This window comes from Ictidomys tridecemlineatus, chromosome 6 (assembly GCF_052094955.1).
Source record: "Ictidomys tridecemlineatus isolate mIctTri1 chromosome 6, mIctTri1.hap1, whole genome shotgun sequence".
Lineage (NCBI taxonomy): Eukaryota > Metazoa > Chordata > Mammalia > Rodentia > Sciuridae > Ictidomys > Ictidomys tridecemlineatus.
Window position 1 is genome coordinate 133,671,281 of NC_135482.1, and position 25,564 is coordinate 133,696,844.

General features: G+C 36.0%; 1 protein-coding gene across 4 annotated transcripts; it reads left to right on the forward strand.

Annotated features, from left to right (window-relative positions):
* Positions 1 to 3,112: 3,112 nt before the first annotated feature.
* On the forward strand, positions 3,113 to 24,466 carry Fbxl3 (F-box and leucine rich repeat protein 3). 4 transcript variants are annotated; one of them, XM_005324796.5, is made up of 5 exons: positions 3,113 to 3,253; positions 8,241 to 8,589; positions 12,087 to 12,209; positions 15,606 to 15,777; positions 21,935 to 24,466. In XM_005324796.5, exons 2-5 carry the CDS (start codon positions 8,242 to 8,244, stop codon positions 22,576 to 22,578), a joined length of 1,287 nt encoding a protein of 428 aa, XP_005324853.1. In that variant the 5' UTR covers positions 3,113 to 3,253; position 8,241; the 3' UTR covers positions 22,579 to 24,466. The 4 variants fall into 4 exon arrangements, with proteins under 4 accessions (XP_005324853.1, XP_077871896.1, XP_077871895.1 ...); XM_078015770.1 differs by lacking the exon at positions 3,113 to 3,253 and adding an exon at positions 3,302 to 3,435; XM_078015768.1 differs by lacking the exon at positions 3,113 to 3,253 and adding an exon at positions 3,776 to 4,009.
* The last annotated feature ends 1,098 nt before the right edge of the window (positions 24,467 to 25,564 follow it).

Below are 25,564 nucleotides of genomic sequence, written 5' to 3' on the forward strand. Positions count from 1 at the left end.
TTATCCAAGGATTTGGTATCCTGGATGGGCAGGGGGAATCCTGGAACCAAACCCCCAAGGATACCCAGGGACAACTTGTACCACAACATAACCTAATCTATCCTGATTACTGGTATGCTAAGAAGGTGGTGTTTGTGGATATGCTCAGCCCCTGGAAGAGGTACTGTCTGTGGAGAATTTAAAAGCAATAATAAGGCTGTCTAATTATTGGACTGCTCTTTGGCCGTGTGTACTGGCAATTCTAGAGAGTTACTAATAAAATTATTCTTCCCTGATGGATGATTCTGCTCCATAGCCACCCTTCCTCAACCCACATGCCATGGATCTTGACTAAAAAAATTGGTAAATGTAAATAAGTATTGACTTATCAAAAAATAAGTGCAAGCTTATTTTTTTTAAGCTGAAATAAAATCTTTAACAATAGCAGGGTTGAAGAGAGGGTATTCAATAGGTAAAGTATAGCAAGGTCCTTGTTTTGTTTAGGAGGAAGGTAGACTCTAAAGGGGAAATTAAAAGGTACTATGATTGGAGTGTAATTGAATATTAATTTGATATACTGATTATATTTACTTAACTATTCCCAATATAAAATGGTCCCATTCATTCTGCCATTAAAACACAATATTCGCTTAACATTGCCATGTGCCTGCAACTGAGAAACTAATGTGACTCCATTTTTGAGAAACCAGCCTCTACCTCAGAGCAAAGCCTGTCCAAGGAAGGGGGCATGACCCTTGTCCTTGGAAAAACCCATGGAGCATTCCTAAGCACATACCCACCCTGCTGAGTTGTTTGTCCATAAATAACAGGAGAGGTCTGAGGCTCCAGGTGTCCCTGACTCAGTTAGGCTAGGTGAGGACCCATAGCAACCCCCCCCCAACTCCCCCCCCCCCCCCGGCCCCCCTGAGCAACCTCCAATCAGCATGAGACAGGGAAAATACCTGGGATGCCAGATGACCCCCTAGTAGTTTATGGTAGTTGATAACAAGTTGGGAAACCATGTAGTTCAGCACATACACCCCTCGTGGCCTAAACCAATCAGTTCAAAGGAATCCCTCTATTGTACTAACCAATCACCCCTACCCAACTTGTTCCCGTCATTGAATGTGCTAATCCATGCTAAGAGTTGTTGTTTGACTTTCCCATGGTATGGAATGATTTGCTGTGTGATGTTGTGACGCATAGAGTATCTCCCCAAAACCTATAAAATCTCACTGAACTAAGGACCAGGACTCACTCCCTGGGACTGTTGCGTTGGGAACGGTTGTGAGTCTAGGCTCTAGCTTGCAATAAAGACTCTTGTGTGATTGCATTGGATTCGGCTCCTGGAGGTCTATTGGGGTTCAGGAATCCGGCATAACACAACTAGTTGACCTATTTGTTTTAGATATTAAGTCATATACAAATACTAAGCCATTTTATTTAAAGAACTTAATTATCCAAGGATTAATGTGTTATACCACATTAATGGTTTAATGTGGTTGGGTGATCCTTTATATTGCTAACCTAGCTTCAAGAAAAGGGGCCTATTTTTGACTTGTTTTTCTTCCTCTAATAATTATCATTACCTTTCTCAGAACTTCCTATTGTTCCTCACAATCCAGTCACTGAGGGACCTAATAAAATGCTGCAGTTCAGGTACATCCACTTATGATGCTGCTGGAGAGTTTGCACAGTTTGTCTTGATCTGACAGCCAGTCCTTAAAAACAATCACTAGCATTTCCCCATATTTAATCTTAATGTAATTTTACATATGGCTTCCTAGTTCAAGTTCTTGGGAGAAGGGGGAAAATGGAGGGATCCTCAGAATCACCGCCTTCCAGTCTTTCCCCACAAGGGTTAAGGAGTTCAAAGGCATCTTTGGATGGAAAACTCCTTTTTCTTTTTTCTTTTTGGGAGGGATGGAGAAATGGTGTGTAATTCAAACTAAGATTTTGCACCTAAGGGCATTTCTAATTTTGAAAAACTCAATACCCCCAAATCTAAACTTTTAAAACAAGTCAATTAGGTAGCAGTTACAAAAATGTCTTGATTTACAAAAGGCTCCCAATTCTCATAATTAGTCATCTATTTATACTCTCTCATTGTTTTTGAAAAATTTCAGGAGTATCTTTACTTCATAAAGCAAGCATGGCTTTTAAGAATAACTGATGATAAAAATCTTTTGGAGCCAGGTGTGGTGGTGCATGCCTGTAATCTCAAAGGCTCAGGAGGCTAAGGCAGGAGGAGGATCGCAAATTCAAAGCAGCCTCAACAATTTAGTGAGGCCCTAAGTAACTTGGTGAGACCGGGTCTCAAAAAAAAATAAAAATAAAAAAAAATAAGGGTGGTGGTATGGCGGGGGGCAAGTGGTAGAGAAGTGGCTTAGTGATTAAGCACCCCTGGGTTCAATCCCTAAGAAAAGAAAAGAAAGAGAAAAGAAAAAGAAAAAGGAAAGAAGAGAAAAAGAAAGCAGAAAAAAGTCACATTGGAAAAAAGAAATAGAAATATTCGTAAAACAAAAACCATCTAAAATCCAAGTCACCATCACCATGCTGAGGTGTTCCTTGCAGTCTTTCAAGCACCTTTAATGTGTATGTGTGTAAACAGTATTTTTACAGCGTGCACTTAACCCCACAGGTCACCAAGAGCAAAGCAGGCGTGGTCACCGAAGGCTGTGGTCACCGAAGGCTGCGCCCGCCTCTCGGAGGTGTGCGCAGGTCAGCACCTACCCTGATCTGCAGGTTGTAACTCGCTGCTGGATTGCAGCGGGCTCCAGAGACACTCCCTCCTTTCGTGTTTCTGCTCCACCTCTCTAAACTTTCCAGTTTCAGCCGCAGATAATCTCCTCGGCATCTAATTAGCTCTAGCCCGCCCACATTCCGCTCCAAAACAAAAATTTCCCTTCCAGCGGGAATCACGTCTCGGGCGGGAAGACCGAGGTCTCTCCTGTCACCAGAGCGCGGACCCGCCACAGCGCGCGCTCCGCTGGGCGCGCTCCCTCGCCACCAGGCCCCGGCCGGCCCCGCTGCGAACGAGCCGGCCTCGGACGCGCGCCCGCCCCCTCGGACGGAGACGCGCCGAGGAAAGCGCGCGGCCGTGAGCCCCGGGCGCCATTTTGGACTCAGGGCCGAGGCGCAGGGGACCTACGCGTTGACCGCGGTTCGCTGAGAGCTTCTCTGGCCGGCGACGGGGTGTCCCGGGGCAAGGATCGCGGAAGACAGCGTGGGACTGAGAAAGAGATCTTCTCTCTGGACAGCCAGAGCCGCAAAGGTGGAGCCGCGTTGGCGCCCGCCGCGGGACCAGCGCCTCGGATGCGGGCGGAGCGCGGGGGGCCGTGGCGGCGGGAGCGCGAAGCGGGGGCCCCGGGGGGCTTCATGTGAGAGCCGCGGGACCAGCCGCCGCCGTCCCCGGAGCCCGGGGTGGTGTGTGGGGGAAGCCGCCCCCGGCAGCAGGTAACGGCGGAGGGGCAGGGCCGGGGCCCCGCGAGATGGTCCGGGGAGGGTCCGCCGTTCGTTGGACTGTGGGCCGGCCCGGGGGCGCGGGCTCTGGGCTGCGGGCGGGCCGCCCCTGGCGAGCGCGGGTGGGAAGCGAGGCGCGACACGCAGATCTTGGAGCCTGCTTGGGGGCGTCTCCCCACGGTGCTGGCTTGAAAACATGTCAACAAGGCGTGGTGCGTGCGCGTCGGCCGGGTGCAGCCTAGCCGGGCGGTGTTCTTAGTTTTGGCGGAGGCTGGTGACTGACACAGCGGAGCTCTGCCCGGCGTGGGCCGCGCCCGTGCAGGTAGCTTGAGAAGTCAGAGGCACTAAGATTTCAAAACAAACTGCCCTGGGTAGGGCGCCTGAGATGTCACAGAAAGCCAATCCGTGGAGGTGACGCAGGGAGGAGGGGACTCCTCCGCCGCGTATCCTAGTTGGAAAACTTGGTCAACTTATGTGGAGCAGCTTGGCGCTGGCTCTCAGCGGAAGCAGAGGTTAGGTGGAGTTGCAGGCAGGAATCAGGAAGCCGTCCAGTCAATAATTGGGAGAGGTGAGAAAGATTTTCGTTGTTGTTGTTAATGGTGTCCAAGTGACTCAGGTAATTTAATTATTTTTTCCTCCTTAGGAAAACTGTAGTTTCTGTTTTCCCTGAGTTGTTTATAAAAATGCCATACACTCTGGGTTGGGTCTACTAGATATTTTTTGCCACCATGCTCTCACTGCCATTTCGAGAGCTGCTTTTTCATTGTTTTATTTTTGCATTTCAAAGAACGCATATTAATTTTCACATTAGTCAGAATATAAAAAGGACATAACAGAATGTAATGCCAAAACAGGACTTTTTGAGCTAAATACAAATGGGCTTGTATTTACTGCACACCGAGTGTACATTCAGAGCCTGGCATTGAGGCACACACTTTTAATCCCAGCTACTGGGGAAGTTAAGGCAGGAGTATTGCAAGTTCCAGGCCAGACTGAACCCTGTCTCAAATTTTAAAAAAGGAAAAGAAAAAGGTCTGGGGACCTAGCTCGGTGATGGAATCTTGCCTAGCAAATGCATAGCCCTGGGTTTGATTCCCAATAGGGAGTGGCAAGGGATTGTGTTCAATGAGGGGACATATTCTGTTCTGTAACTGATGAGCAAATTGACTCCTTTGAGTTTCTGGAAATGCTGGTAGCTCACTAACTCCCTGTGCTGCTCAGCTAGTCTTAACTTCATTGCTTTTGGGAACTTGCCTAAAAAGTTGTGGTTTTGGTGCTCTAGAAAATCTCTTTGACATTTATTCCTATTCAAATGTAAGAGGTGTGTTTCACCTTGACTGAAAGTTGGGTATATAAAATTCTTGATATAAATTATTTGTAGAATATAGAGTATGCTCTGAATTGTTTAGCTTTCTATACAGCAGTTTCTTATGTAAATAAAAATTTAATTAAATACTTCTGAAAGCATTGGAAATTTTTACATGAGTGAGACCAATTTGGAAACATTAAAAGTTTTTATTAGGGCTGGGGTTGTGGCTCAGCGGTAGAGTGCTTGCCTCATATGTGTGAGGCACTGGATTTGATCCTCAGCATCATATAAAAATAAATAAAAACAAAATAAAGTTATTGTGTCCATCTACAACTAAAAAAAAAAATTTTAAGTTTAATAACAGTGGGCTGGGGATGTGGCTCAAGTGGTGGCGTGCTCGCCTGGCATGCGTGTGGCCTGGGTTCGATCCTCAACACCACATATAAACAAAGATGTTGTGTCCGCTGAAAACTAAAAAATAAATATTAAAAAAAATTCTCTCTCTCTCTTGTCTCTTTAAAAAAAATCAAGTTTAATAACAGTAAGGTGTGCACTTACTGTTATTTTTCATGCATAAACGAGGATAGTACAGATGACATTTTTATTGCTATTTGACCTTACATTCTTCAGTTATTTAATATACTGTCATTATGGCATCACTGTCATAATACATATGACAGTTTACAGTCTTTTTTCAGCTATTTATAATCTACTAGTAAGTGCCTAAAATATACTTTGGTGGTCACATAATCTTTATATTTAGATCAAGAGATACTGTACCTTAGTGTTGTATACATTTTAAAGAATTTGTCAGCTTTCTCCCAGCTCAACTTGGAAGGTATGGAAATAGACTTTATTTAAAACAGGACAGTATTAGACAAAAGAAAGGTTATATTGTTAGGACCAAAAAGTATTATTCAGAATTGTTTGAATACGATTGCCCTTTTATTTTTGTTTGTGTATCCATATACTTTAAAGTAAAATGAACCATTCTGTTTTTGAGTAATTCTGGTTTTAGAAGACTTTTCCAGGAATAGGTGATAGCCTTCAGTAGTGAGATGTAGAAACTAGGAAGACTCCTTCACTCTCTTTTGAATCTGTGTCTCAATATTGTGAGTAGTTTTAGGCAGTTAGAAGAGAAATTATAAGCCCTTGGAAGCAAATCCTTTGTTCGTCGACCCAAATTGTATATGCTAAAATTAAAGTCTTCAGGATAAATTAAAGCAGAAAATTGGGTCATAATAATAATGTTATCTCAACCTCTAGTGGGACATTTTTATTAGGAAGGTTTTTTTTTAACTAAAGATTACATTGTATATTATTTTACCCCTCCTCTTTACACACTTAACAAAAAAAAATCTGTTCTTAGATTCAAACATGTTTCAGTCCTCCATAAATACTTTCTTGCTTGACATCTCTGTCATTCAGTTTTCTTCCTTCCTCTCCCCTGCTTGATAGGATATCCATCATTTACTTACTTTATTCACATGGTTAGAGTAAGAACAATGAGGAATAGGGAGTTTATTGAGCATATATATATATATAAGCCTTTTGGACTAATTTTCATTGCCAGTGGCCTCTGCCATTCTGTTTCTTCTACTTTCCAGCCCTCAGTTCTCTTTCACAAATTTTGCTAGCTTGTTACAGGGATATATTTAATTTAGGCATGCATATTCATATCCTTCATCAGACACAAGATCAGAAATTCTTCCATGCTGATTTGCCGGGAATAAGTTGGAACCCAGCTATTACCCTGTCAGCACTGCTCTCTAGAAACAAACGGAGAGTATTCCAGGAGTACCAATGAATGGTCTTCATTTATCCCATTTAGCTTAAAGCCTGCTATACTTTCGAACTAATAGGACTAAAAAAAAAAAAAAAAATCTGATTATAAGGTAAGATACTGAGGTTAAAAGCAATATGTAAAATGTAGAAAGAAACAGCATATTGTCAAAATAAAAACAGTTGCCTATAATTTCATTACCCATTTTTAATCATCATATAATTGGCGGGCCAGGTCTGGTGGCATATATGACTGTAATCCCAGCAGCTGGGAAGTCTGAAACAGGAAGATTCTAAGTTCAAGGCCAGTCTCTGCAACCCAAAAAAGGTTGGGGATGTAGCTCAGTGGTGAAGTACCCCTGGGTTCAATCCCACACCACCCCCACACCATTTTAAAACAAAAATAGGATCATTCTTTATCTTGTGATTGATAACCTGTTTCTATTGTGTGGTATGCTTTATGTTTTTTAATTCTGAACTGCTTTTCCAAACCAGAGTTCAGCAGTCTCCTTTCTTTTTTCCAAAGCCTAATACTTCATTCCTCACAAGGACTTTTTATCTTGAACTTGTTTTATAAATTGAAGCACAGTACAGTCTGAAGTTTATTCAAAGCCACATAGCCAATGAGAGATGGAGCCAGGAATTGAATGCAGGGAACTTGATTCCAGAGCCCATTCTCTTATAACAACATTATTAGCTATGGAATAATAACAACATTATTATTAGCTATGGAAATACTGTCAAAGAAACAAATGGAATGAAGGTATTAAGAATACATAGACTAGCCAGTTATGGTGTTGAGTGCCTATAATCCCAGTGACTCAGGAGGCTGAGGCAGAAGAATTGCAAGAACAAGGCCAGCCTCAGCAACTTGGACCCTCCAATTAAAAAGAACTGGAGATGTAGCTCAATGGTGAAACACCCCTGGGTTCAATCCTCAGTACCAAAAATAATCCCCCAAAAAACCATAAAATAAACACATATGTGTCATTCAGAACTACAACATGGGAAACTACAGTAGTAAGTGATATACTGAAAGAAGAAACCACATTCCAGACCAAACATTGCGTGGTAGGGGTGAGTTTGCCTACTTTTTTTGCAGTGCTGAGGATGAAACTCAAGGCCTGATGCCTTCAAAGCAAATGATCTGTCTTTGGACCACATTCCCAGCCTGAGTTTTCTTATGTTTAACAGAGGTCACAAAGTCTAGCAGTAGCATATGTCACGGACTGTTCATTGTGGAAGATCTCTTGGCTCCTTAATTCACATCCTCTCTGGAGGTTTGAAGACCCTGGTCTGCCTTGGACTTAAGAAGTCAATATAGCCAATCTCTTAGATTTTTTTTTTAATAAAAAACTTGTAGAAAGTTTCATTGTAGATTCTCTTTTATATTCAATTTAGTTAGTTGACTACAACTTTTGAGATGTAAATTCTTGGTTTAGTTTCAAAATCATTTGTATTATGGTATAAATGCTTAAAAACATCTCCCAGAAATATACAGAATTTGTAAAACTGTAGTTTTTCTCTTCTGATATTTTTCATTATAGCTTGATATTCTTCCTGAATTGCTGATCCAGTTCTTTGTTCATATTTCGTTTAAATATACAAACGCAGTTACATATTTGGTGACAGAAAAATGAATTTGGGGGTTATTTTTATTCAAAAGTTTAAGTGGAATGAGAAAAAAATGATGCATTTTTCTAAATAGGATGAAGCGAGGAAGAAGAGATAGTGACGATAATTCATCTGAAGAAGGTTCCACAGAGAAATCGAAGAAACTGAGGACTACAAATGAGCATTCTCAGACTTGTGACTGGGGTAATCTCCTTCAAGACATTATTCTCCAAGTATTTAAGTATTTGCCTCTTCTTGACCGGGCTCATGCTTCACAAGTTTGCCGCAACTGGAATCAGGTGTTTCACATGCCTGACTTGTGGAGATGTTTCGAATTTGAATTGAATCAGCCAGCTACATCTTATTTGAAAGCTACACATCCAGAGCTGATCAAACAGATTATCAAAAGACATTCAAACCATTTACAATATGTCAGCTTCAAGGTAATACTTTAAATCTTTCTTTTAAAAAACGAAGCATTTAAAATAAATAAATAAATGAAATCATTTTTAGTAGCTTTTGTGTACTAGTTTAGAACATTTTCTTATGTCTTTAAAATATTTGCCTTTTAAGGGAACGTACTTAAAGATACAAAGTTACTGTATTACTTTAAAAGCTATTATAAATATTTGTGACATTTAATGAAGTTTAATTACTCCATTAGAATTATTAATAATTTCTTACAGAGAGTGAAAGCAGCTCCTAAACAAGCATAAGTCATTGACTAAAGCTATAACTGAGTTATCACAAACAAATTTGAGGAAAAAGGAATATAAAATAAATAATAAAAATCAGGGAGATTATGATTAAGTAGAACTTAATTGCTATTTCTTTCAAGCAGGAACTGAGTATTGCTAATTTTGATGAATTTTTTATGAGATCTTCAAACCTAAAGATGACATAGACACCTTTATTTAAAAGGTTTAGATAAATATATTTTAAAAATAAAGAATGATACTTGGAAAAATGCCATAGGAAACTGTTTGCTTATTTTTTTTGCTGGAAGGGATATATCAGAAACCCTGCAATGATGTGATAGTGTAGTGGGGTAACTTTTGAGGTGTCCAGAGTACTCTTCAGAAATCACAGTGCTTTGTGTGTGTGAATATAGAGGTTTGTTGTGTTGTGTTTTGGAGAATAATAATGAAATATTAGAATAATAATGAAATATGTGGACCTGCTTACTCTGAATCCTTAACTGAATAATAAATTTTGTTTGTTGTAGCAAACAAATATTTTTTATAATAGTTGTTGAAAAGGGACAACACATGAATGCCTGATTTACCTATATGTTACCAGTTGCTAAAGGTGCCCAGTTAATCCTAGATAAAGCAATGGTTCTTAACCTAGAAGCTTCTTACCTTAACTAAATAAAGGCTGATCTTCCCTCCAAGAAAGTCATTTCCTCTTGGATTACTTACCTGTTTATTCTCTCATTTGTGTCTAAAAGCTAGGAGAGCCTTGGTGATGGGAATGGTTGAGTAGATTGTGGTCATTCTGGAAAAATGCTCAAAAGCACTTAGGTCACTAGAGGTAGGATTGACAAGTAGCAAAAAAAAAAGGGGGGGATGCATATCAAATAGTCGAACAATTCTTTTTCAAGTTTTTAAAATTATTTTAGTTTGTTATGACAGCAGAATGCATTACAATTCATATTACACATATAGAGCACAATTTTTCATATCTCTGGTTGTACACAAAGTAGAATCACATCATTTGTGTCTTCATACATGGGCTTGGGGGTAATAATGTCCATCCCATTCCACAGTCTTTCCTACCACCATGTCCCCTTCCTGCCCCTCCCTGTCCCTGCCTCCCCTTTGCCCCATCTAGATTTTATCTAATCCTCCCATGGCCTCCATTCGCAACCCCATTATGAATCAGCATCCTTAAATCAGAGAAAACATAAGGCATTTGGTTTCTTGGGATTGGCTTACTTCACTTAGCATTATATTCTCCATGATTTTATTCTCTTTTAATGATGAATATATTCCAGTGTGTGTGTGTGTATGTGTGTGTGTGTATGCATTTTATTTAACCATTCATCTACTGAAGGGTATCTAGGTTGGTTCCACAGTTTAGCTATTGTGAATTATGCTGCTATAAACATTGATGTTGCTGTGTCCCTATAGTATGCTGTTTTTAAGTCCTTTAGGTATAGACCACGGAGTGGGATACCTAGGTCAAATGGTGTTTTCGTTCCCAGTTTTCCAAGGAGTCTCCATACTGCTTTCCATTTGATGAGCAATTTTTCTATGGATGCATCCCATACAAACTTTGAGACGGCCTTAATATTTTTAAAAATATTAAATATTAAATATTTAAAAATATTAAATATTAAATTTTTAAAAATATTAAATATTTTTTGCTTACCTGAGATTCAAATATAATTGGATGTTACCTGGCAGTCTTAATTTTAGCAACAAGGGCATGGGATTGGTGAGGGAATCAAACAAAAATCCAGGAACAGTTCATCCCCCTTTGCTTAGGGAAGAGACCTGAAAAGCCTTTCCTTTGATTTTAGTCATCTTTGAGTTGCCCAGGAATGTTCTAATGGCAAATGCTATAAAAAGAAGAGTATAAACACTCATCTGATCTTAAAGATAAATTCTATACAGTAGATTGGCTGGGTAGCTTTATTCTTTTATAGCTCTTTTACACAATTCAGGTGTATCCACCTTGTATAACTCTCATAAAACTATTTACTCTCTAAGTTTGACATTTTTATTAGGGGCTGTTTTTTTTTTTCTTGAGGAAATAGTTTTTTGTTTACACTTTAGAGAAAAGGCACATCACAGGATTCTTGGCTCTTGATATTTTAGACAAAGAGGTTTAGAGTTAATAGTCTAGAACAATGGTTCTAAACTTCATGTGCAACAGAATCACATAGAGGGCTTATGATGAGAAAGATTGCTGGGTCCTACCCCTAGAGTTTTTTATTCATATGGTCTGGGTTGGGTATTAGAATTTGCATGTCTTTAAAATTTTTATTTATTTATTTATTTTTAGTCATACATGACAGTAGAATGCATTTTGATATATAATACATATATGGAATGTACATACATCAATCATATTGTCTATTCTATAGAATTTGCATGTCTTAATAGATTCTTATGTTGATGTTGATACTGCTGATCTAGGGATCACATTTTTTGAACTGGTGTAAAGAAACTTAACCAAAGGATAATCTTATAAATGGCTCTGAGATTACAATGCAAATACTACATGGGTTTTACACCATCTTCTAAGAACATTTTTGTGGTAATGTGTCTGAATTTGGAAATTAAAGTAATAGTGTTACTTTTAACTGTTCTGTTTTTAAGATGCTTTTTTAGCCCAGGGAACAACTATAGCTAACTTTTTAACATCCTTTGTTGGTTTTTTTGTTTGTTTTACTGTACTATTCTTACAGGAAATATCTAGGCAAAAGAATAAATGAGAATAACTACCTTTTATTTTGGTTCAGATTTTCATGCTTGTTTAGTTTTTGGGCACCCTTATTCTACTTTATATTCATCTTTTCATTAAGAATATTGCTGACGAATCGTAAGTTATGGTTCATTTGAACATTCTTAATAGATATTCATTTGTTTCTGATGCCTTGAAATATTTATTATGGACACTGTTTATATGCATTGTGTGATGTTCTACCAAATATATAATTATTTTTCAAAGACTATAAATTGATTTGTTTCATCAGTTTATCAAGTTTGGAATAGATCACCTTAGGTATCAACTAAATAGGTATCTTATATAAAAAACTCTCTCTCGACAATTGCAACTATAAATTTCTTAGGGGGACTCAAAAGGGTGAAGTTGTAGGGGAAGATAGACGACTGTAGTGCAATAACCAATAACTTTCTTGCTTTTGTAAAATGAAGATAAACAGAGAAATGTAAATATATGCATGGGTTAAAGGGTTTTTTTCCCCCCTAAGGTGGACAGCAGCAAAGAATCAGCTGAAGCAGCTTGTGATATATTATCGCAACTTGTTAATTGCTCTTTAAAGACACTTGGACTTATTTCAACTGCTCGGCCAAGCTTTATGGATTTACCAAAGGTATCTGCTGGTTTTATTTTATTAGCTGTTATTGAGAAATCCAGTGAAAGCCTTACCATTTCTTGAATTGATAGTGAGAGAATAAGAAAAAAAAAATATATATATATATATAATGGAAAAACAGTTAGTATTTAGAATTTTAAGAAATACTATTTTAAAATCCTTTGTAATTAAAGAGTAAATGCATTTACAGAAAATTCTCTAGGAAGTGCTTGAAAGAAAGTAAAACTGAGAAACAAGCATGTCAAAGTAAAGGGAAATATAGATATTCCTTTTTGGGTGGTCAGAGCATATCGATGAGATTAAAATCAAAAGTTGAGAGTGCCAGACTTGGGAGCCAGGATAGCCTAACTTTATAAACACTTCTGGCAAATGTTCTGTTAAGATTTGCTCTTGGGCTGGGTTGTGGCTCAAGTGGTAGAGCGCTTGCTTAACACACATGAGGCACTGGGTTCCATCCGCAGCACCACATAAAAATAAAATAAAGATATTGTGTCTACCTAAAACTAAAAAATAAATATAAAAAAAGGATTTGTTCCTTGAGCAAAGTGAGAATTAGTACAGCTTGGATTAATTTACTTTACTGAAAGAAAACATTGTTTTTGAAGAGTTAAATGTTTCTATTTATTTATATGCTCTAATATGGCCCTGTATATAGAGATAGTCTTTCTCCATAACCATTGTCTTAAAATAGAAAAATAAGAAACATGCATTTTTAGAAGGCTAACTGCTAAAGTCCCCTAAGTTATGTCAGGTAATGTTCAGTAGGTTGGCATCCAAAAATAATTTGAAAGTTTTCTTTTTAGAGTACACCACAAACCAAAATCAAAAAAACCAAAATATAGACACTCTTCAAAACACTTAGTAGTTAAATTTACCAGAATGATTCAGGAAATAATATTACTAAATTGAATGCATATTATAACCCAGTTGATTGTTCCAAGAGAATAGCATTACCAGATGTATCACCAGTTTATATTAAAATTTTGATTAATTTTTTTTTCTTTTTTTGGTGGTAGTGGGGATTGAACCCAGGGCCTCATGCATGCTAGGCAAGTGTTCTACCATTGAGCTATATACCCAGTCCTTTGATTATTTTTTTTTTAAATTTTCATTAAGTCTGTACATTTGGAGATAAAATGTTTTCCTCATTAGTTAAATAAAGGAAAGGGAGGAGAATTTCTTTATTTTAACATTATGAGAGCCTGAGTACATGAGTTAAATCACTGCTTCTCAGACTTAATTATGTATAAGTTTTGGATTTCTATCCCTATTCTAAATTTGCAGTGATGCTAAGTCTCCTTTCTGTAAATAGTCCTCATGACTCTTATTAAGATGGTTCAATGAAGCCAAAAGCAGTGTGCATACTTGTAATCCCTTCTCTTGAAGCTGAGGCATGAGGATTACAAGTTCAAGGCTAATCAGGGCAATTTACCTGGCTCTCGCCTCAGAAAATAAGGGCTGGGGATATAGCTCAATGATAAGTGCCTCTGGTTCAATCTCCAGTACTAGGGATAAAAAAAGATAGTTCAAGGACCACTGCTGTAACACTGAGTTACATGACATACAACCACCCTCTTCATTTAACATGGAAAATGAAGTGTTCTGAATTGATTTTTTTTTATATATACCTGCCGTGGTTGAAAACACACATACTATTCGTTTTCTCGTTCTCGTGTTTTCTCTCTCTCTCTCTCTCTCTCTCTCTCTCTCTCTCTCTCTCTCTCTCACACACACACACACACACCACAGTACCATAAGGCATATTGAAGTTTTTTTCTTAATACTTGGGGTTTTCACTGGGCAAATTTTAGTTCAAAATTGAGAACTGGTTTTTGTGTATGTTTGTGGTACTGGGGGATTGAGCCCAGGGCCACATACATGCCAGGCAAGTGCTCGACCACTGAGCTACATCCCCAACCTCTAATCTGAGAACTACTGATGTAGCTAGAACTGGTTCTTTCCTTATTAAATAGGCCTAAGGATGTTTATATTGTTCTTCTTTTCCTTATATGGCTTTTTAGAAACAATTGAAATAGGTATTGCTCTATATTGGAATTCCTAAGAGAACTGAAAAGAATATTGAAGAAATATATTTGTCCATAGCTAGATCAGGGCAATGGTGAAAGGGGTCAGTGTTGCAGTCATGAGCATACTGATGAACAAATGTTATTGCACAAGATACAGGTGAGTTTGATATAAAAATATTGGAAGAAAGATGTTAATACTTAAGTTACTTAAATCAGAATTCTAGCAGTATAGAGGGGAAAAGTAAGTTATAGATTGTGACCAGCAAGGTAGTATTTGGTTATAATTTTTTTTCTGTTAACCTGCCTTCATCCTTTATCACTGCTGAACAGAATTTATAAAGCTAGGTGAAGAGTAAAATTGGTTATGTGATGAATTTTGTCAGCGTGTGTATTAGCCTTTCTTTCTTTACTCTCCCAAATTCTTTGTCCATTGATTTATAGCTTATCTCAGCTATTGTTTAAACTCACATACTTTACATGTTCTGATTTCTGTTTTCTATAGTTGTTCATTTTGGTCAGATTCTGTATCCAACAGTTATTTACATGCATAGGATAAATTAAAATATACTCATTTAGCATATTTGTGGGTAAAATACATTGAAATTCAGTAAGAGACTTGAAAATGTTTTAGATAATTTAACATGTTTGAGGGTGTCTTAAATTTGGAATCAAATTTAAGTATGATTTTGGTTGTTTTAGAATTACATTTTAAGCTTCCATATTCCAAATGAGTCAAGATTTGAACTTGTTACTAATTTTTAATGATTGTCCCAATAATTATTGCTATTTTAATAGACATTACTATTAAAGTTAGTGGAACTAAAGTAGGGTTTCCAGATACAGTAAAGTATCTGAGAAGTATTCTTTTGTTGTTGTTGTTGTTGCTGCTGCTGGTTTTGGGGATTGAATCCAGGAACACTTTTCCACTGGTCTATATCCCCAGGTTTTTGTTGTTTTTGTTATTATTGTCATTTATTTTGAGACAAGGTTTTGCTAAGTTGCTGAGGGTCTTGAGTTTGAAATCCTCCTGTCTCAACCTCCTGAGTTGTTTGGATTGCAGGCATTCACCACCATGTCTTGCAAGAAGTATCCTTATTCTTGTTTCCAGAATTCCTGTTTTTACTTACCATGATTTACATCCTGAGGCTTGGAATTCATTTATCTTTCACAGGTAAAATGGCTCTGCTCAAAGATGGTAGTCACATCTTTTTATCATACTTCCAATAACAGTATAAAAGTGTTAACCCTTTAACAGTTTTGAAATATATCATTAGTATTGAGATGAATCATAGCTGATGTTATAGAGAAATCCCTAAGTTGTCTTTTCTAAAAATTAAAAGTGTTTTAATCTTTTTTTGCTTTTCAGTCTCACTTTATCTCTGCGCTGACAGTTGTGTTTGTAAACTCCAAATCCCTGTCCTCACTTAAGATAGATGATACCCCAGTAGACGATCCATCCCTCAAAGTACTAGTGGCCAACAATAGTGATACGCTCAAGCTACTAAAGATGAGCAGCTGTCCTCATGTCTCTCCAGCCGGTATGTTGTATTTCTTGCCAGGTATATTTTAGTTAAATGTATTGATTTGTTCATCAAATTGAAGAAAACTGTGTTTAATAGTTTGGTAGTTCTATTAACCCACATGTAGTTGTTAGGACTGTTTGTTCTGCATAAGAATATTTTTAGTGTCATAATACAGTAGCATAAATTCTATAGTGTTAGTAGCTTCTACATGGACCTTCAGTTTATTTGGCAATTTGTGTATAGCATATGCTAGAATATAAATAAATTTTACAAAGAAAAGAAGACAGAACAACATGAGATCTGACTGAGGTATTTCTGGAGATAAAATAGAATTTTCTCTAGTTATAGTTGAGCTAATAGGGTAGAATTTGAATCAGAACAGCCACAAAATTGCTGCTGTTCTCACTATGTAGAGGAAGAAGAGTTGTACTTAAGTGGTTGCCTTATATTTTGTAAGATAATGCTTTTTCCAAGTTCCATTTCAGAGCCAAGAACCCATCAATTATGTGAATAGTGTTATAAGAGCTCTACATTCTCTTACATAAAATTTCCTAAGCATTACTACATTGTTCAGTTTGAGATTATTTAAATTCCAAATGGCTTTGTGTTGAAAAGTACAAATGTGATTTTCATATTACTCTCTATTGCTTCATCCTGAACCCTCCCCACTATTGACATCCATCCCTCTGGAACTTTAGCTATATTGTAAACTAAAGCTCCATATTCTCCCAAGGAGATGACTCCCTCTTGGCTGGAGATTATTTTTCCAAATTTTCCACAAGTGGGGTTTTGGTGATGGGATGGCTAGAATGTACTATTATATTTTCCTAGTTGTCTCTGCCACTTCTGATTTATCATTGAGAATATCATAAAATAGAAGTTGAGAATAGGCTTAACAGGACTGCATATAGCTCGGTTGGTAGAGTACTTGCCTTGCATGCACAAGGCCCTGGGTTCAATCCCCAGTTCTACTAAAAAAAAGAAAAAAAAGAAGAAGAAGAATAGGTTACTTCCAGTAACAGTTACTTCCTATGTGATCTTTCCCCCCCCCCTTATGGTCCCTATTTTATTTAATCTTTTTTGCTACTCACCCACATGTGGGTTTTATTTGAACCCTGTGGAACTACAGTTCTTTATCTTTGTGGTCAGTCCAAACACTGTAACATGTGGAATACTTTTTAATTATTATTTTTTTGTAGCATCTTAACCTAGCCAACTTGAATGCAGTCTTCAAAATTCAGCTCAAGTGTTACCTGTTTTAATCCCCTCCTTCTCTCTGTTTTAGATTCCCTACTTTTGTGTTCTTCCATAGCTCTGTAAACATAGTAGCATTTGCCCACACTTACGAGGTTTTGAGTCTATTTTCTCTGAGAAACTATAAGCTCATTATTCTCTTTATCCTGCTATTTTCCATGTTCATTTATTTTCATTAGTTATACATATTAGTTCAGATAGTATTTTGGAATAATTTTTCCATAAGGAAGGGAAGAGAAAGACCATCTGTAATGCTTTTTAATTGATATATATAACCACAGAAGGTAACTTAAAATTTAACATATTTGTATAGATTCTGTCTCTACTTGGCTTATTTGGATAGTTTTTCTCTAAGTTGAAGTTATGGGCTGTTTTCTATTCTACTTTTTACTGAACACTGTATGAAACTTTTTTCCATTTTCATACAATTGTTACAATTATTTATTACCTCTAGACACTAATTTGACACTAGTGACTTGTTTCTTTTATATCATACTGCAGATTTTCCTGTTTTCTAATTGTGTCTACAGTTTCCTTTGATGGTTTTTCTTTCATTTCTTGAATTTTGCTGTTTCATTGTATTCTGTACTGGATACTTTTTTGTTGTACTCTCTAAAATTTTGGGCAATATTATTATTTTCTGTGGGTTCAGTTACGTTCTATGTTAATAATTTATATTTTCAGTTTCTCTGGAACTCCAGAGCTATGTGTTAAAACTGCTGATGGCCCAGTGCTTTAGAATGTCTCATTGGTACTTCAAACTAAAGAATTCCTTTTCTCCCTCTTTTCAGATCTCTTGCTCTGCCCTTTTTGCTATCTCTGTAAATTGTAGTATCCATCTAGTTGTCAGGAGCATACGTTTGATCCCTCCTACCTATACTTTCTGTCCGTTAGTTACCAAGATCTGGTAACAAGATTCTATCACTAAAATAAGCCTTTGAATCCTACCTTTCTCCATCTCCATTCTAGCAGCTGTAGTATAGACCACCAGAATCTTTGCAGTAGTATCCTCTTAATTGATTTCCTAATTTGTAGCATTGCCATTATCTAGTCTTATTTCTATGCTACAGGCAGAGTTATCGCTTCAAAATGTACATTTGATTTTTTTTTCCTCCACTTTTCTTTAAAACTTGTTTTAGGTAAAAGTCTGCATTATTTACCTAGGCTTTCAAGTTTGGTATGATTTGGCCCTTACTTTATTGGTAGTCATCCTTTGATATTCTTTTACTTGCATAGTATGTTTTGAGCTCCTTTAGTTCTTAGAAAGCTTGTCCTCTCTTCCATGTCTGGGTATTCTCAGATGAAATATGATTTTCTTTCTTTCTCCAGTCTCCATTTTCACAGCCTTCATTCTAATATTTTCAATCTTAACTGTGTTGTTCTGGGAAATCTTCTCTGATTCCCTTGTTATGAGCTTCATATTACATCCTTGTTTAATTATTCACTATTCCTATTAGGTAAGTATAATTGTTCCTTTGGTAGCTCTGCTATCCTAGCACCAGTGCTTGACGATAAAATACTTAATTATCAGCTGAGCTAGTAAACATTTTAGTCACTTAGTATTCTACATGGTTGATAAGCCAACATTTGTATTGTAGTTCTTTGAAGGTTGGATACTTGTTTCTGCTTTTCTGCTGTAATTTAAAAAATAATTAACTATGTTGGCACATAGCACTTTGCTTCTATGAATTTCTTCCTTAAGAAAAATTTTTAAGAAAAAGTACCAGGTCAAAAGTTCTAGTTTTGTTTGTTTTAATGCTTCTTGCCATGCCCCCTCCCTCCAAATGAGTTGTATTAATTAATATTACTTAATAATACCCTGGCCTGACAGCTTTATTGAACCTTATTTACCTACTAAACAGTTTCAACTAAAGTGTACAGTTTACTGATTCAGAGTATATTGATGAGTAGTGTACCCATTATCTGCACTGTAGATTTTAGAATATTTTCATTATTCCGAAAAGAAACCACATAATCCCTTAGCTCTCACTCCCTAAAACCTTGAATCCTACTCAGTCCTGGGCAACCACTAATTTATTTTATCTCTGTAGATAAACATTTTCTGAATATTTCATATAAATGGCATCATGGCTATATGTGATCTTTTTATCACTTAACATTTCAAAGGTTCATTTATGATGTAGCTTGAATTGGAACTTCTGTTTCTTTTTATTTCTGTGTACTATTCTTATATTCCTTTGTATAGGTAAACCACATCATACCACCACATTTACCTATCTGTTGGTGGAAACTTGGGTTGTTTTCCATCTTATTTTTTTTTTTTTTTGAGAGGGGGATGTGCTGGGAATTGAACCCAGGGCCCTTAATCACTAAGCCACATGCCAGCCCTTTTTATTTTTTTGAGACAGGGTCTCACTAAGTTACTTAGGGCCTCACTAAATTGCTGAGGCTGGCCTTGACTTGTGATCCTCCTGCCTTAACCTCCTGAGCTGCTAGGATTGTAGGAGTGCACCACCGAATCCAACTGTTTCTACCTTTTGACTGTACTGAATAATTCTGCTGTGAAACTTCATGTCTCATTTTTTGTGTACATATTGTTTAATACCAATACAAGGTGTGTATGCACCTTGTATTGGTATTACTGGATCATATAGTTACTCTTTTTACCCACTGAGGAACTTAACAGATTGTTTTTCAAAGCAATTGCACCATTTTACACCAACTTACATTACTCTCCCACATCCTCACACTTTTTTGTTTGTTTTTAAATTATAGCCATTCTAGCTAGTTGGTGTGAAGTTGTCTTTCATTGTGGTTTTGATATGCATTTTCTTGCTGACTCTTGATGTTGAGTATTTTTTCTTGTGCTTATCAGCCATTTGTGGATCTATTCAGATCCTTTGCTTATTAATGAGGTTATTTTTTTTAATATTGAGCTGTATTAGCTCACCAGTTTTATTTTATCCTTGTCTTTGTTATGTTAAATATTTCAACATTTTTAACTTCTTATGGTTTTCTATTACTGCATAACAGACTACAAAAAGAGCAGCTTATCCTGACACATACTTATTAGCTCCATCCTGGAAGGCAAAATAGTATGCAGGGCTCTGGTGGCTTCTTTACTTAGGGTCTTAAAAGGCTGAAATTAAAGTGTTGGGCAAGGCGGGCTCTTAATCTGGAGGTGCTAGGGAAAATTTTACTTTCACACTCAAATTGTCTGAACTCATTTCTTTGAGGTTGTAAGACATTTCTTTTCTGGCCACTCACAGGAGGTTGCTTGGGGTCTGTCTCTGCTTTTAGGAGCTGCCTGCATATACTAAAGCCATCAATAACATGTTTAATTAATTCCCTTTTCGCTTTGAATCTCTCTGATTTCCTTTTCTGCAACCAGCCAGAACAAACTGCTTTTGAAAGGGCTCCTATAATTATATTAGATCTATCTAGATAATCTCTATTTTATAAGGCCAACTGTGCCAGATAGCATACTTATGAATATGATATCACATTCACAGATGCTAAGGATTAGGATGTGGAATCTTAGGGACCATATTTAGAATTATGCTGCTACAATTGTTTTAGTAGTTATTAGATGGTATCTCAAAAGTTTCTCTTATTTGGATCTTTCCAATTTTCCATATGCTTGTTTTCCCTTGATATCAAGCCTTTTTGGTATTGCAAAGAACAGAGATGAGCTCAGGTTACCTTGGGTGATCAGGGTATATTTACTTATGGAAAAGAAATTGGCAGTGGCTGAATAGTAAAAATAGTGAACTGCCAAGGTCCACTACTCCCTCTTCTGGTAATTTTGATATTAGTGATTGAGTTTATCTCTTCTGATTCTATTTACATATCTTCTTCCACTCGTATTAAGTTTTGACTTATTGATGGCCTCTGTCTTTTCACTTTCTAAGTAGTAGTTAAATGCATGAACTTTTAGAGTAACTTAGCCTGTGTTTGTATTCCAGTTTTGCTATCGTTAGTTAGTTGCCACAATACCAAAATAGAAATAATATCTAGGTTTCTAATTTTTTTTATAATGCTTGTGGAATAACTTATTTATTATTACATATTTGTAAAATAAATAATAGATGAAAGTATGATATGTTTGGTTGTTCTTATCCCTCTTGTCTAAGCATAAGAAATGGATTGAGTGGGTTATCATGTAGTATAGGGTGACATTTGGGGACAGAATTATCATACTAAGCAAGTTTGGGTATCAAATATTGATATCTTTGGTAAAGTTACCTATTGCTAAGGTAATAGTTTTGGGCGAATCATTGTGCCCTGAGTCTAGGGAACTACTTAAGGAACTACTTTCTGGGTGTTAGAACTTCAAAAGTCATAACTAATCTAGATTTCCATTCATTTGAACTGGGGGGTTTTCTGATTATCTTTGACTAATTTATCTAAGGATAACAATATTTTTCCTTAGAAACTTGATAAGCTTATTACTATTCACAAATTGTTGATCATTTGATGGAATTTTACTTTGCAAATATTTTATTTGATTACATAAATGTTTTATATGGTTATATCTTATCCTGTTTCTTTGTTAGGATTAGGTTTTGAGTTTCAAAAAAAAAAATTGTCCTTTGGCCTCTATTGCAGTGACTATGTAATTTTTCTCAACCTGTAAGTTTAATGGTATTTAAAAAAAATAAGGCAGTATACATGCATTAATAAGATAAATGCAACTGTATTTTTAAAATGTTATTTTAAAATTTTGCTGAGTTGACACATGAGCCTCATTATGACTTAGAAGTTCTTATAGATAAAATTAATCCTAGTTTTTAAATGTGACTGACTTTCTGATAATCCAACTGATTTTTTTAACTATGGTTTTGTGGTAAGGGAAACGAGGCAGAATTTTGTGGGCTGTGTAGTGTATTTGATAAAATTTTTGAACAGATGAACTTGTACAAATACTGGCAAATAATTACCTTTTTTTCCTTCCAAGGTATCCTTTGTGTGGCTGATCAATGTCATGGCTTACGAGAATTGGCCCTGAATTACCACTTACTAAGTGATGAGTTGTTACTTGCTCTGTCTTCTGAAAAACATGTGCGATTAGAACATTTGCGCATTGATGTAGTCAGTGAGAATCCTGGACAAACACATTTCCATACTATTCAGAAGAGCAGCTGGGATGCTTTCATCAAACATTCACCCAAAGTGAACTTAGTGATGTATTTTTTTTTATATGAAGAAGAATTTGACCCATTTTTTCGTTATGAGATACCTGCCACTCATCTTTACTTTGGGAGATCAGTAAGCAAAGATGTGCTTGGCCGTGTGGGAATGACATGCCCTAGACTAGTTGAACTAGTAGTGTGTGCTAATGGATTACGGCCACTTGATGAAGAGTTAATTCGCATTGCAGAACGTTGCAAAAATTTGTCAGCTATTGGACTAGGGGAATGTGAAGTCTCATGTAGTGCCTTTGTTGAGTTTGTGAAGATGTGTGGTGGCCGCCTGTCTCAGTTATCCATTATGGAAGAAGTATTAATTCCTGACCAAAAGTATAGTTTGGAGCAGATTCATTGGGAAGTATCCAAGCATCTTGGTAGGGTGTGGTTTCCAGATATGATGCCTACTTGGTAAGGACTGCATAATGTAGGGCATAATGAAAAGCACCTTAACTTCAAGCAACTGTATTATAATAAAGTTTATTTGCTGTAGTTCTGATATAATTCTATTTTGTGGCACAGAAATTTGATATCTTCAATGAGAATTGTTTACTAGAAGATCTATAAATCAGTTTTGGTCAGAAAAATCCATGTGTTTCTTTAGCCTGTTAGCAATCAAATCTCATTTAAGTGAAGAAAAAAAACAAAAAACCTGATTTCAGATTAGAAAGTAATAACCATTTGTAAAGATTAAACAGTTCATAGTCTGAAGGAAACAAAACCTATGTATTATAATATCCAAGAAGCAAGTACTAATAGGTTTTCTGAAATGTTCTCTATGCATTTTTTAAAAAAATGTAAACTTGACATTTTAGGGTCTTCAGTTATACATACACCTGTTATAAGGTGTTTAATATAGCTCAGGAAAGTGAGCATTTTGTGAGAAAAATGTAGGATATATCCATATCTAATGAAAAAGATTGGTTGAATGTTCTCATGTTTCAAAGCTCTTTAAATAAGTAATTGGAACTCTTAGAAAACTGATAAATGTCACACAGTGGTTATTATAGAAGGATAACACACAGAGCCAAGATCAAACTGAAAGGAAATAAGTGGAATATAAAAGGTAGACAGTATTTAGCTTTGTATAAATCTAGGTTTTTTCTGTAATCAGCTAAACCATATAAAGTTCTCTTGTGATATGTTACTATGTTTGTGGCACTTGAGGCATTGTATGTAAAGTAAGGAATGCTTTACCAGTTCTCCTTGGTTTTGCCTGTTTGCTTAAACTAGTTTTGAAGTATTTTACTATAATTGAAATGAAAAGCTTATCTACTTTTAAAAAGCCAAGTTGAAATAATTAATGGTAGACTTTAAAATGTTTTATAAATTGTTTCCAAGAAAGAATATTAGTCTCCAGTGAATTTTAGTGATGGCCTATCTTTCCATTTTGGAATTATATTGTTAATATAACTAGAATTTTTTTTAAAGGAGCACTAGTATATAGTTGAGCATAAATAGAAAATATGAAAAAGGATATATTTAAGTTCATTACCTTATATTTGAGTAAATAGTGCTCAGTGAACTGGAAAATTTTAATAGAAAAATACAGTTTTGTGATTGTTAATTTGGTTAAACTAATATTTTATATTATTTAAGTTAGCATTTTGTATTACTTTAATATGAATAAAGTTAATTCCATGCATTATAGACTCTGTATAAATACTAAATTTGGGGCTATATTTAGTATTTAGTTGTTTTAGATACAATATAAATTTTGATTCTGGGTACTATAGTGTAGTAGATACTCCCCTCCTAAGAGAAATTAGAAGTGATTTGCCCCTAATGAAATAATACATTAATGCTTGAAATGGCTCTTTTCAGTAGTGTGACTTTTAGAAAGTATTTTGACAATTAATGGAAGCTAACAATCTTTAAATAGATAACCTTCCTAAGAATGAAATAAAAATTATTTTCTATATAACTTATGCTTTTCAAAAGTGATATTTTGCCCTTTGGTCACATATAAATGAGAATAAAAAAGACTCACCTGGACTTGAAAGTTAAAAGCAATTATTGTAGTATTTCCCCCTCTACCTTACCAAATAGTAAAAAGCTTTGATTGTACAAGAAATACTTGTACCTCGTGGATTTGTTTTTTAACTTGGAAAATGGATTTGACACTACATGATTAGTTCTACTAACCAAAGCTTTATTTGAAAATTTACTTTTTGTACAAATTGAATTGTATAATGCTTGAAATACTTTGTCACTTTATAAGCTAAATGCATAGCACTTAATTTGTTTATACTGTAAAATATGTAAAATGCTTTTATCAATTTGAGAATAAAGATAGTTACTAATGTTGTTGTATTATTAAAAAATTTTTTCAGGGGCTGGGGTTGTGACTTAGTGGTAGAGCACTTGCCTAGCATGTGTAAGGCACTGGGTTCTATTCTCAGCACCACATAAAAATAAATAAATAAAAGGTTCATCCACAACCAAAAATAAATATATTTTTTGAAACTAAGAAACCTTAAGAATTTTTTTTCAAACCACTCAAATACATATACCTATTTTGATTTTAAAACTGGTTAAGCTTGGACTGTGGCTCAGTTGTAAAGTGCTTGCCCAGCATATGTAAGACCTTGAATTCAGTCCCCAGCACCTCAAAAAAATTACCCACAGTTTATGGTTTAGTTTCAAATCTGTATTTGATAGAATATTTAACATTAAACACTTTATGGTAGACTGGCTTTTTTGAATTTACAATGTTAGGCATATGGAATATATTCTTGAAATAAGTTCTCATGCCTGTGAAATTTACCATGAAATGTAAATTTAGTTTTTGTATAGAAAAAAAGGTTAATTAAAAATATAGGCCTTTCTTCATTTAGAATGAGAACTTACAAAACCAACTTATAAATAGAATTCTTAGTCTTAAAGTGTCCTTGAACCTTGCTAGCCTTTTTAGAGAGAAATATCTTTACATAAATCAGAATAGAATAGTTTTTAAACTATAGAAATTCTTTTCATCTCCTGTCTTAAATGGGCTTTAGAAAAAACTCGATTTTCTCTGGTATTCTGGGCTGTTTTAAACATTATCAAACCAATAAGCATGATTGAAGATGAAATAATTTCCATTCTAAGAAAGCATTTTTGTACTTGTGATAGATCCCAGGTAATATGAAGGGCTGATTTAGATGTTACTGAGCAGTTGGGGAAAATCTAACATGCTAGCTGACACCCAGCTTTCCTTTAAAGAAGACATAAAGCCATTCCCTGCAAAGGAGAACTAAGGGATATTCCTTAGAATATCAGCTCAATAAATAATATCTTCTTTTTAAAATATTTTTTATTATTTTTTTAGGTGTAGATGGACACAACACAATGCCTTTATCTTTATTTTTCACAATGCTAGGTGAGCACTCTTCCACTAAGCCACAATCCCAGCCCCTATA

Bases quoted from the DNA above. Each gene is read 5' to 3' on its own strand.
- Fbxl3 (XM_005324796.5), top strand. From the start codon at position 8,242: ATGAAGCGAGGAAGAAGAGATAGTGACGATAATTCATCTGAAGAAGGT. The intron at 8,590-12,086 runs GTAATACTTTAA...TTCCCCCCTAAG, and splicing joins TACAATATGTCAGCTTCAAG to GTGGACAGCAGCAAAGAATC. The intron at 12,210-15,605 runs GTATCTGCTGGT...TTTGCTTTTCAG, and splicing joins GCTTTATGGATTTACCAAAG to TCTCACTTTATCTCTGCGCT.